The sequence below is a fragment of the Bison bison genome, unplaced genomic scaffold (genome assembly GCF_000754665.1).
Source record: "Bison bison bison isolate TAMUID 2011002044 unplaced genomic scaffold, Bison_UMD1.0 scf7180017864461, whole genome shotgun sequence".
Classification (NCBI taxonomy): Eukaryota; Metazoa; Chordata; class Mammalia; order Artiodactyla; family Bovidae; genus Bison; species Bison bison.
In genome coordinates this window covers 5,472,883-5,485,253 of record NW_011495023.1, presented here as the reverse complement: position 1 = coordinate 5,485,253, position 12,371 = coordinate 5,472,883, and the positions used below count along the sequence as shown (strand labels likewise).

Below are 12,371 nucleotides of genomic sequence, written 5' to 3'. Positions count from 1 at the left end.
TATTGGAGTTTCAGCTTCAGCATCAGTCCTTCCAATGAATATTCAGGACTGATTTCCTTTAGAATGGACTGGTTGGATCTCCTTGCAGTCCAAGGGACTCTCAAGAGTCTTCTCCAACACCACAGTTCAAAAGCATCGATTCTTCAGTGCTCAGCTTTCTTCATAGTCCAACTCTCACATCATACATGCCTTTTAAGACTAGTCAAAAAGTGGAGGTGAAGGGAATCCACATTTACAGGAAGAGAAAAATGTCAAACTAAACCAAAATTTACCTGTGGAGACAGTTTGAATATACTAATTTCATTGCTTTCATAGTCATGTTTTCATGACTGTTTTTCCAGAATTGTTCAAAGACTTTTGTTCTCCCTAAGAATTTGATAGCAGTTCTCATGCAGATTTAATAATGCTTTCTTTTAAAAAATTTTTAATTGAAATAAAGTTGATTTACAGTGTTTCAGGTATGCAGCAGAGTGATTCAGCTATATATATACTCTTTCAGATTCTTTTCCATTATAGGTTATTGGAAGGTATTTAATACAGTCCCTTGTGTCATATGGTAGGTCGTTGTTGGCTGTCTGCCTTACATGTAATGGTATATATAATATGTTCATCTCCAAGACCAAATTTATCCCTCCTCTTTTTTCCCCTGTGTAACGGTAAGTTTGTTTTCTTTCTCTGCGAGTCTGTTTCTGTTTTGTAAAAAAGTTCATTTGTATCATTTTCTAGATACCACATGTAAGTGGTATCATATGACATTTGTTATAGTAATTTGTTATTGTTTAATTAAAATATTATGTAAAGAAACAATTTACAATAGGTGAATATCTGAAAATTCTCTGTATGCCAGCAAAAATGTGTGATGGTCTTCTGAAAAGTTTGAAAATTCCCCATGGCTGATTCATGTCAATGTATGGCAAAAACCACTATAATATTGTAAAGTAATTAGCCTCCAAATAAAATAATTTTTTAGAAAGTTTGAAAATTCATTACCTGGTTATGGTTTCTTCAAACTGAAAATGATGAAACTAAATGCCAGAAAGCTTATTAAAAACAATACTCATCCTAAACTCTGAGTAATAAGACTTTTGTTGCTCATGTTTTGGTATCAGTTCAGTAATAAATTTATTAATAGAAAAGGTGAAGGTATCAACATTAACAAAGTTAAAGAACAGTCACATTGCTGTTAATAATGTCAAAAACTGTCATGTATTTTTAAATGTCGTCTCTCATGGTTACATGCAAAGAATCTTTTAATTAATTTTGTTAACTTCATTACAGTGTTCTACATTGTATACTTTAGAACTAATACATCAAGGCCCCAAATCCCCCAGTGTGCATTTCATTTGCCCCCATCCTTCTTAATTTTAAAGACCATCACTGGAATACTGAGTTCATAATAACATTTCCATCTGCCTAATTGAGTAAATGCATCTCATGCAGATTAGCAATAGCTATTTTATGCTGCCTGTTTTTCATGACCTAATTGCTAATCTGCCCTCAAGTCTTCTGCTTTACTGCCGAGACTGTGTGCAGTGTCCTCTGAGGGCTACCCCAGAGTTACACTGAGTGGGGTGTGGTAGTCTTACTAAAATGGTGTTTTAGGGGGGATGTCTGAAAAGGGTAGTGTCTTAAAAATAAATATGTATCTTTCTCTTAGGAAGTCTTTATGGGAAAAAATGTGATCTATTTGGAAATTTTTGAGCATTTTCTTTACTACAAACTTTTAATCAACTTTATGTTTTTGCTATAAATAAATTGAATATGTATTGATATAAGGTTTTTTCAGTGTTAATATTTTATACAGTCTGAGTTTTAGTCTAAGTCAATAGATGTGAGTTCTGAGTACTATAATGAAAACCCATATTGTGAATGGAAAAAAAAATGAGTAATTCTATAAAGAAATTGATTGAAAGGTTAAAATTTAGACAAAGAGGGGATCAACGGTAGAAGGAAAACTCATTATTTCCCTTTTTTCCCCTCTGTACTTATATGAGTTAAGAACAAAAGCAAAAGCAAGTAATCAAAATCCTTCTTTTTTAAGAAGTAATTTTTTTTAATCTGAAGAAACAATTGTTCCAGACATTATGTTTTTCTTCTGGCTTTGTGGTCCCCACCCCATACCCCAGTGATGGGCCCAACTAGGGTTGCCAAGGGGACAGTAAGAACATGGTAGACAGAATTTGCCTCTTTAGGGTGGCAAGACGGGAAAGCATTCACCTTCCCTAAGGTAATGGAAGACAGATTTCTATAGAAAACTCAGGCTCATGACAAAAGGAGATGCTAGTGCTTATTTTTAAGTTGATTCAGGGACTGGTGGAGAAGAGGACAAAGGAGATAGGGCAGATGTAATCCCAATGGGTTAGAACATTTTTCCTTTGATGATATAGGATGCTCATGGATGGAAGATTCCTCTCTGAGATAACTTATGAAAAGGTAATATAACAAATCACTAACTCCAGTACATTTGGAAACATGACCAAATAAAAACTCTGTACCTTATATAATATTCTCTTGTATGTGTATACCACATTTTGTTTATCCATTCATTTGTCATTAAACACTTGGGTTGCTTCCAATTTTTAGCTATTGTGAATAATTCTGCTGTGAACTTGGGTGAACAAATATCTCTTTGAGCCCCTGGTTTCAGTTCTTTTGGATATATATCCAGAAATGGAATTGCTGGATCATATGACAATTCTGTCTTTACTTTTTTTTAGGAACTGCTACACTATTTTCCGTAGTACTGTACAGTTTTACATTCTTACCAACAGTGTACAAAGTTCCAATTTCTCCATATCCTTGCCAGTGGTTTTTATTGTCTGGTGTGTATGTATGTGTGTGTGTGTTTCTTGTAGCCATTTATTTTCTGGTTGGGGTGTGTGTGTGTTTCTTGTAGCCATCCTAATAAGTGTTTCTTTGGAGAAATGACTATTCAAGTCCTGTACCCAATTTTGAATCAGATCGTTTGTTGAGTTTTAGTAGTTTTCTGTATATTCAGTATATAATCCCTTATCAGATATATGATTTACAAATATTTTCTCTCATAATATGGGTTGCCTTTTTACTCTATTGATATCTTTTGATGCACAAAATTTTAAAATTTTCATGAAGTCTAATTCTATTTTCTTTCATTGTCTGTGCCTTTGGTGTCATATTAAAGAAATCAGAGTTTTAGATCTTACACTTAGGTCATTGATCCGTTTTGAATTATATTTTTATACCTTTAAATTAGCCTCATATGTCATTTAAGTTACTAATTTCCTTTTACGGTATCAGGGTTTTTTTTAAGACACCATTTGAAAAGCTTGGATATACACAGGTACTGATGCAGTATAGGATAATATGGTACTCAATACCATGTAGATTTTTAGGTACGGTAACAACCTTTTAAAGTACAACTGTTCCCATAACACTGTATTCTTAATACACATTTTTTTTTTTTTTGGCCATTTTTTTCTATTAGGCTGCTTATCCTGTCAGGTTATAAGATCTCTTTATGTATTCTATATATGCATATCTTCTGTTTGTACTCTGCATTGTAGATTATCTTCCCAAATCTGTTCTCTCTTGATTTGTTTATTCTGTCTTTTATCTTTGTAGCATCTGGGTTTTCAGCCTTAGTTAAGATTTCTGCTTACTTTAAATAGTATAGTTAGTATTTTAGGTTTCTTTTTCAATATTTTCATTGTTTTGGTTTTTAAATTTAAGTCTCTTATGCAACTGTGATTTATTTTTGGTATACATTGTAAGGTTGTGTCCACTTTTCTTTCAAATGGATATTCATTTGTGCCAGCAACATTTATTAAATCCTCCTTCCACTGAACTGAAATATTTATGTTCTCTGATCTGTTCTAGGAATTTGTCTCTTCATGTGCCAACATCATATTGATTTTATTATGTTGGTATTATAGTGCATGTAAACACAGATACATACACATACACAGGATGGAGAAGATATGGTTCTAAGGATGGATGAGTTTGACAGTAGTGACCAAGAGTAGAGTTGCTTCTCAGTGTCAACGCTAATCAAGAAGGGATTTAATGGAGAGGCTAGTTGATAAACTGATAATCATCTGCTGATAACTACCCTTGATGCTACCAAATTATATTTTGCCTTTGTAAAATATTGAAAAGATGAATGTATACCCTTAAGAGCTAGTTTTCTGCCAAGTAATGTGTTGCTGCTGCTGCTGCTGCTAAGTCACTTCAGTCGTGTCTGACTCTGTGTGACCCCATAGACGGCAGCCCACCAGGCTCCCCCATCCCTGGGATTCTCCAGGCAAGAACACTGGAGTGGGTTGCCATTTCCTTCTCCAATGCATGAAAGTGAAAAGTGAAAGTGAAGTCGCTCAGTCGTGTCTGACTCTTAGCGACCCCATGGACTGTAGCCCACCAGGCTCTTCCATCCATGGGATTTTCTAGGCAAGAGGACTGGAGTGGTAGAGTATATATATTTTTCCTCACATCAACTTGATGAGGTTAGATTTAACTCCCTTTTACAGAATGAAAATGGACACTTGTTCTAAGGGTTAAGTTACTTGCCCTGTATTATGCAACTCTTAGGTAGTAAAGGTAGGATTAAAACACTAATGCCCAGGCTCTTTTCACTACGGCTATGACCATGAGTGTTTCATGAACAGTACTTTGAAAACTAAAGATACACACAAATTGATATGGGGATTATATAATAAATCATCTGTCATCAACATCTATAAGTTTTATTTTAAAACAATGCCATGGATAATGCACAATAAAACTTAAAACTGATATAAGTAAAGTAATTCTATTTTTATGAAAGAACAATATATATGTTCTTTCAAGATAAGGTCTATGAATAAAATTTTAGTTCTTTTTATTATTATTTTAATTGGTGCTTTTAAACTTTTTTTTAGAACAGAAGAAAGTTAAAATAAAAAAACCAAAACCTGAATTTCCTGTATATACGCCTTTAGAAAGTACATATATTCAATCTTATGATCATGGAACTTCTATAGAAGAAATTGAGGAACAAATGGATGACTGGTTAGAAAACAGGAACAGAACACAGAAAAAACAGGTAAATTTAAAATATATATATATTTATTTGTCTGTGTCGGGTCTTAGTTGCGGCTTGTGGGATCTTTAGTCGCGGCATGAGAACTCTTAGTCGTGGCGTGTGGGATCTAGTTCCATGACCATGGATCCAGTCTAGGCCACCTGCTTTGGGAGCATGAAGTCTGAGCCACTGGATCACCAGGGAATCCCCAAAACAGGTAAATTTTTTGAATTTTGCTCTGAGTAAAACACATACTGAAAAGTACTAAAATATATTAATAGATATAGAGCTCAGTAAACTATCTCATGGCAAACCCAGTTAAAACCTTTGTACACTAGTGTATTAAGTCACAGGGTCAACAAGTAAATAATTCTTACATATATATATATATATATATATTTTAATGTCTGTATCAATTTCTAGCTCAGCAGCAGGATTGAAAACTTTAGTTACTTTACAGTCTTGCCAACACTGGGTCATGTCCACCACAGTAAGTGTAGTTAACATTGATCACCATACATGTTTACAAAATTTTTTGGTAAACTTTTAAGATTTACTCTCCTAGCAACTTCCAGATATGCAGAACACTATTATTAAGTATCATCACTATGCTATTGCATCCCTATGACTTACTTATTTATACCCTTTCATCCATTTCATCTACTCCTCACTGCCACAGCCCTACCTCTTTTAAAAATCAGTCTGTTCTCATTTTCTTAAGCTTATTAGTTTGGGGGGGGGTTGTTTTTTTAAGATTCTTCTAGAAAAGTGAGACCATCTGGTATTTGTCTTTCTCTATATGATTTATTTTACTTAGTATAATGCTGTTAAGGTCCATCCATGTTGTCACAAATGGCAAGATTTCCTTATTTTTATGGCTGAATAATATTCCTGTGTGTGTCTGTGTATATGTGTGTCACATTTTCTATATCCATTCAACCATCAGTGGACACTTAAGTTCTTTCCATATCTTGGCTATTGTAAATAGTCTGCAACAAACATTGAGGTGCATATATCTTTTCAGATTAGTGTTTTTCATTTTCTTCAGATAAACACCCAGAAGTGGAACTTCTATATCATCTGGTAATTCTATTTTTAATTTTTGGAGGAAACTCTATACTGTTTTCCACAGTGGTTGGACCAGTGTACATTTCCACCAACAGTGCACAAGCTTTCCCTTTTCTTCATGTCCCTGCCAACACTTGTTATTTCTTGTATTTTTTATAATAGCCGTTCTAACTAGTGAGAGATGATATCTTATTGTGGTTTTGATTTGTATTTCCTTACTGAATAGTGATATTGAGCGTCTTTTCATGTGTTGAGGATGACGTTAGCTCTGGGCTTGTCACATACAGCCTTTACTGTGTTTTGGTGCATTCCCTCTATACACAACTTTGTTGAGAGTTTTTACCATAAATGAGTTTTTGTCCAGTTCTATCAAATACATCTATTCAGATGATCTTACGCTTAATCATCTTACATTTGTGATGTTTTTTTCTTCCTGTAAATGATTTCTAATGTCAGTACCAATGTAGTAGGAAAAGAATATGATTTGATTTCAGTCTTAAATAAATTTAAGAGTTGTTTTGTGGGCTAACATATGATCTGTTGTGGAGATCCATGTGTATGTGAGAAGAATGTGTATCTGCTGCTTTTTGATGGAATGTCCTGTCTATGTTTATTAATTCAATCTCATCTAACATGTCATAAAGGCTAATTTAGGTGCTCAGATTGACTTTTTTTTTTAATTCATAATATGCCTTTAAAATCCCTCCAAATTCATAATATGCTCTTAAAAATCCCTCCAAGTGTTTGAGTGTATCTGTAGTTTTTATTTTTATCACTGAATAATAATCCATTATATTGAATAATAATCCAGGACAGGGAAGACTAGCTTGCTGCAGTCCATGGGGTCGCAAAGAGTTGGAGATGCCTAAGCGACAACGACTGAACTGAACTGAATAATGCATAGTGGGTTAGTTCGCATGATCTAACGTATTATTTCTATAGGAACATATAGTGCATACTCTATTTGAGATTTATCCATATTCATGTTCCTACAGTTTTCTCTTTTTAGTGCTGAGTAACAGTCTAGTGTACGGGTACACTACAGTTTTTAAAATGTATTAGTGTATGGAAATTTCATTTGTTTCTGGCCATTATAACTAAGTTTTCTATGAAGATTTGTATACATGTTTGTGTGGAATTATGCCTTCCTTTCGCTTGGGTAAATGCCATGTAGTAAAATGAAGTTGCCAAACTGAGTTCCAGAGTGGTGGTAAGTTTTACATTCCACTACTAGTGTGTGAGCCCTGCAGTTGCTCCACATTTTGGCCAACCTTTGGTGTTAGATATACAGATCGATTTTAGCCATTCTGTATATCTATATTTACACCAGTACAATTTGTATTGATAATAAGCTATGTAATAAGCCTTGAAATCAGATAGTAGAAATCCTCCAACTGTTTTCTTCTTTTCAAGATTGTATTGACTATTCTAGTTATTTGCATTTCTTTATAATAAATTTAGATTCAAGTTGTCAATTTGTACAAGATTCTGTTGGAATTTTTATTGCAGTTGAATTGATTTATAGATAAATTTGGGGAGAATCTGACATCATAAAAATATTGAGTCTTTTGACCCACATGGTATATATCTCTTATCTACATCTTCTTTAATTTCTCTTAGGAACATATTTGGTCAAATTTATCCCTAAATATTTCATATTTTATACTATTCCAAATTATATTTTTAATTTCAGTTTCTGATGGATTCTTAAGATTTGAAGACCTAAGTTCTAGTTTTAACATCACTGTTTATTGCCTATATCATGTGGATTTTCATTTTCTTGTTACTTAACACCATACAAATAGTGTGAAATTATCTTTCTACCTTAGAGATAAAAGTATGTATGTTAAAACATTTCGTAAACTGAGAAACCCTAAAACAAAGAGTTTTCCTTTTATTCCATCCTTCTTTTGGATCTTCCTGTCATTTTCAAAGTTTTCGTCTACATTTAAATTTTTATTTTGTCCTTTTATTAGTGGAAAACAAATGAAGAGAAAGATATGTCCCAGTTGGCCTCTATGTTGTTTGTATTAAGAAAGTTGATTAACTTTGTTCAAGAGCTTCTCTGATAATCTCCCTAATTCGTTTTTGTTTTATCCAGTATATATTCAGAGTAGTTTTAAGTACTGTGTCTGTAAGCGCTCATAAAATATTGCTTTTAAATCATGTAATGGAGAGAGGATTTTATCATCATCATCTTCCTTTACATCTTGTGTGAGATATTGCCCCATGTTCTACTGTACATCAAGTTGCTCATTTAACTCTCATAAGAACCCTAAATTAGTAATATTTTTTCCATCTGGAAGGAATGTCTGATTATCAGGAAGACTGTAATATATTTAGTTCAGTCATATGGGATTGCTGTTTTTTAAGGAAAAAACATTCGTTATCAGGAATTTTAGATGGCTCAACCAGTGTAAGTAAATAGGCATTAATCCATCTATGGAATTCCTTAACCTTTGTAAGCTCTTGAAGGGGTTAAACCCAGGTAATTTCTCCCAGAATTTGCCATAGCTTTCATTAGTGGCAGTGCCAAAGCACTTTGAAGCAATAAGTGAAAGATGACAAATATTCAGAGTAGGAATATTGGATGAAAAGTGAAATGGAAAAGTTATTTCTGATTATAATTGTCTGACATAACTTTGTCATAGTCATTTTTTAAAAATTTCTTTAACAATGTAGTTAAATATTTTTAAGTCCAATAGCAGATGTCCCAAGTGGCTTAGTGAATAAAGAATCTGCCTTCAATGCAGGAGATGTGGGTTCAATCCCTGGGTCAGGAAGATCCTCTGGAGGAGGAAATGGCAACCCACTCCAATATTCTTGCCTGGAGAATCCCATGGACAGAAGAGCCTGGTGGGCCAGCATCTGTGGGGTCATAAAGAGTCTGACATGATTGAAGATACTGAGCATGCATGCTGAAATATTGGATGAAAAAATAAATGTAGTTACTTCTGATTATAATTGCCTGACGTAAGTTGGTGATAGTTATTTTTTTAACATTTCTGAAACAGTGTAGTTAAATATTTTTAAGTCTAATAGTAGATTTCAGACATTTTTTATGTGAAAACAATCATTCGTGTATATGATTTTAAAAAGTGAGGTTTTAATGAGGCAAAATAATTTCCCACCATAAATACTATAACAAATAAACTCTTCTAAAATAGTTTCTTCTTCATCCCCCTGGTGACCTAGTGGTAATGTTCTGCAGTGTTTTATGTAGGAGACCTGCATTTCATTCCTGTTCTCGTTATCTCTCTCCCTGAGGCTGCAATGAATAAAATAAGAAATAAAATCACTATCCTCCATCCTTATTGCCATGGGCTGTACCTTGTCAGATTTCATAAGCTAAGCTAGATGGGACCTGGTTAGTACTAGGATGGAAGACCTCAAAACAAAGTCTGTGGAACACCCATCTTCTATGTAGCCACTATTTCATCTTCCTTGAACCCTTGTCTTAAAGTCATTATTGTACTTTCGTCTTTACTATTTGATTGATTTACTTGCTCTAGGGGGGGAAAGAAAGGTCTTTAAAGTAAATGCATTTCTAGTCATTTAAATCAATGCATTTATTTATTTTCCCTTTTCAAACTTGAAAGACTATTTAATTCAAAAGGTATTTGGCTGTATTCTTGGAAAAGACAGTATTCCATCTAGCGTTGTGTTTTATTGTTTAAAGTTTGTTTTCTCGGGGATTTCTCATTTTATTTATCTCTGTCCAGTATTCTGTGTTTCTATTTGTCTTGAGAGATACTGTTGCCCTTGTTATATAAATAATATACAACACTTGGTATTATTTTAAAAACACATATAATGTAACCGTGTGAAGATTTGAAACTTAGAGAATTGTTTCCTTAAAACCTAGATTATCTACATAGCCTAACTTTAAATTTTAATTTTAAAAAATTCAAATGCTAGCAATTTAAATTAACTAGATCTTTGTGTGTGTGTATATATACAATATAATGCCTATAATTCAGTTAAAAATGCACTGATGTTTTAACCATGAATAAACCCAATCTGCCTATTGCTATTGTATCCAAAATACACCCAAACACACCTTTCATAATTATAGATGGTACATGTGCACGCATGTACCCACACACAAACATATGTGCATACCTAAGCTCTCTAACACACTCGTTTTCTTTCTTCCTTGCATCTTTCCTTCCTTCCTCCATCCTTTCTTCCCTTCCCTCTTTCCTTCCTGATGACATTTTAAACAGAACCCCAATATATGAAAGACAGATACAAAAGGCTGAGAGCTTCTCTGGTTAATGTCAAAATGAGGGAGGCTAGAGCCCCATCCATCTAGCCTCTTCCTCATCGCATAAGGCAAGACTCCTCAGATAAACCCGAAAGTTGTAAGAAACATGGCTGCGCTGCCCTCCTCAGTTTCACATTCTTCCATTATACACAGAAACTTAATGTTTTGAAAGAGTTATGGTGAGTGCAGAAAAATGAGTAAAAAACAACAGAAATAAAATCAGGTTATTTTGAGAAAAGAGATACTTGAATAGAGATAATAGGTGGGTGAATGTAAAAAAGAGAAGGTCATTTAATTGATAAAGAAGGACATATATATCTTTATCAGGGAAACAACTTCCAGAATGTTCGTATTGTAAAAGGTTGATGGCTGCTGTGAGCATGGGCCTGAAAAGTATTCAGCAATGACTTGGTGTTTTCTTATTCTACCATTATGCCAAATCCTCTTCATTTCTGTTTATAATGACTCCAAACCAAAACTAAACCCCCAGAGTCATAGCACTCAGTTCAAGAGGGATGGCATATTTTCTTTATGAAATACAATGCACTTTTTATGTTAAGGAAGTATTCCAGAGTTTATCTAATTTATATTTTAGTACCATTTAAGATAACAGTCCCTATATGTCATCAATGATATTTCAGAAAGTCATTTTAAAATTATTTTATATTGTTACTCATTTTAAAATAGCCATCTTCATAAAAATTTTTTAGACTACCTCACGGGAGTATTCTCTATGGGAGTGGTAGGTTGATAAATTTTTTTTTTAATCAACTCTTTGGAGAGAATAAAGAAGCCTCTATTTTAATGTTTGCCAAATTAAGTGGTAATCTACTCCCATCATGGCTGATTTGTAATTGTCAACAAGAAGTCACTGAAAGTGGAGTTGGAAGAGATATGCAGTGGTGATGTTACCATTTTGTAATACTCCCATCATGTAGATAAACTTGATGTGTATATCCTCAAGGGCATACATAATAAAATGTAGTAAAATAATTAGGAAGCAATGAATCTTGACTATTACCTTTTTAGTATAATTATTTGTTTGCGTTGATCACCAAGGAAGGCTTTCTTTTTTTTTTTTCAAGGAAGGCTTTCTTATCTGTCCTTGCTATTCTTTGGAACTCTGCATTCAAATGGGTATATCTTTCCTTTTCTCCTTTGCCTTTCACATCTCTTCTTTTCACAGTTATTTGTAAGCCCTCCTCAGACAACCATTTTGCCTTTTTGCATTTCTTTTTCTTGGGGATGGTCTTGATCCCTGCCTGCTGTACAGTGTCACAAACCTCTGTCCATAGTTCTTCAGGCACCCTGTCTATCCGATCTAACCCCTTGAATCTATTTGTCACCTCCACTGTATAATCATAAGGGATTTGATTTAGATCATACCTGAATGGTCTAGTGGTTTTCCCTATTTTCTTTAAGTCTGAATTTGGCAATAAGGAATTCATGATCTGAGCCACAGTCAGCTCCCAGTCTTGTTTTTTGCTGACTGTATAGAGCATCTCCATTTTTGGCAGTGAAGAATATAATCAATCTGATTTCGGTATTGACCATCTGGTGATGTCCATTTGTAGAGTCTTTTCTTGTGTTGTTGGAAGAGAAATGGTATGGGCCTAACAGAAGCAGAAGATATTAAGAAGAGGTGGCAGGAATACACAGAACTATACAAAAAAGATCTTCATGACCCAGATAATCATGATGGTGTAATCATTCACCTAGAGCCAGACATCCTGGAATGTGAAGTCAAGTGGGCCTTAGGAAGCATCACTATGAACAAAGCTAGTGGAGGTGATGGAATTCCAGTAGAGCTATTTCAAATCCTAAAAGATGATGCTGTGAAAGTGCTGCACTCAATATGCCAGCAAATTTGGAAAACTCAGCAGTGGCCACAGGACTGGAAAAGGTCAGTTTTCATTCCAATCCCAAAGAAAGGCAATGCCAAAGAATGCTCAAACTACTGCACAATTGCACTCATCTCACACGCTAGTAAAGTGATGCTCA

The 12,371-nt window shown here is 34.1% G+C and overlaps 1 protein-coding gene across 1 annotated transcript in view; it reads left to right on the top strand.

Moving 5' to 3' along the window:
• DNAJC1 (DnaJ (Hsp40) homolog, subfamily C, member 1) overlaps positions 1 to 12,371 on the top strand; it is a 144,624-nt gene that overhangs the window by 57,309 nt on the left and 74,944 nt on the right. Inside the window, exon 9 of the mRNA XM_010860058.1 lies at positions 4,893 to 5,056. Coding sequence (XP_010858360.1) covers positions 4,893 to 5,056 — 164 coding nt within the window. The remainder of the gene's footprint in view (positions 1 to 4,892; positions 5,057 to 12,371) is intronic.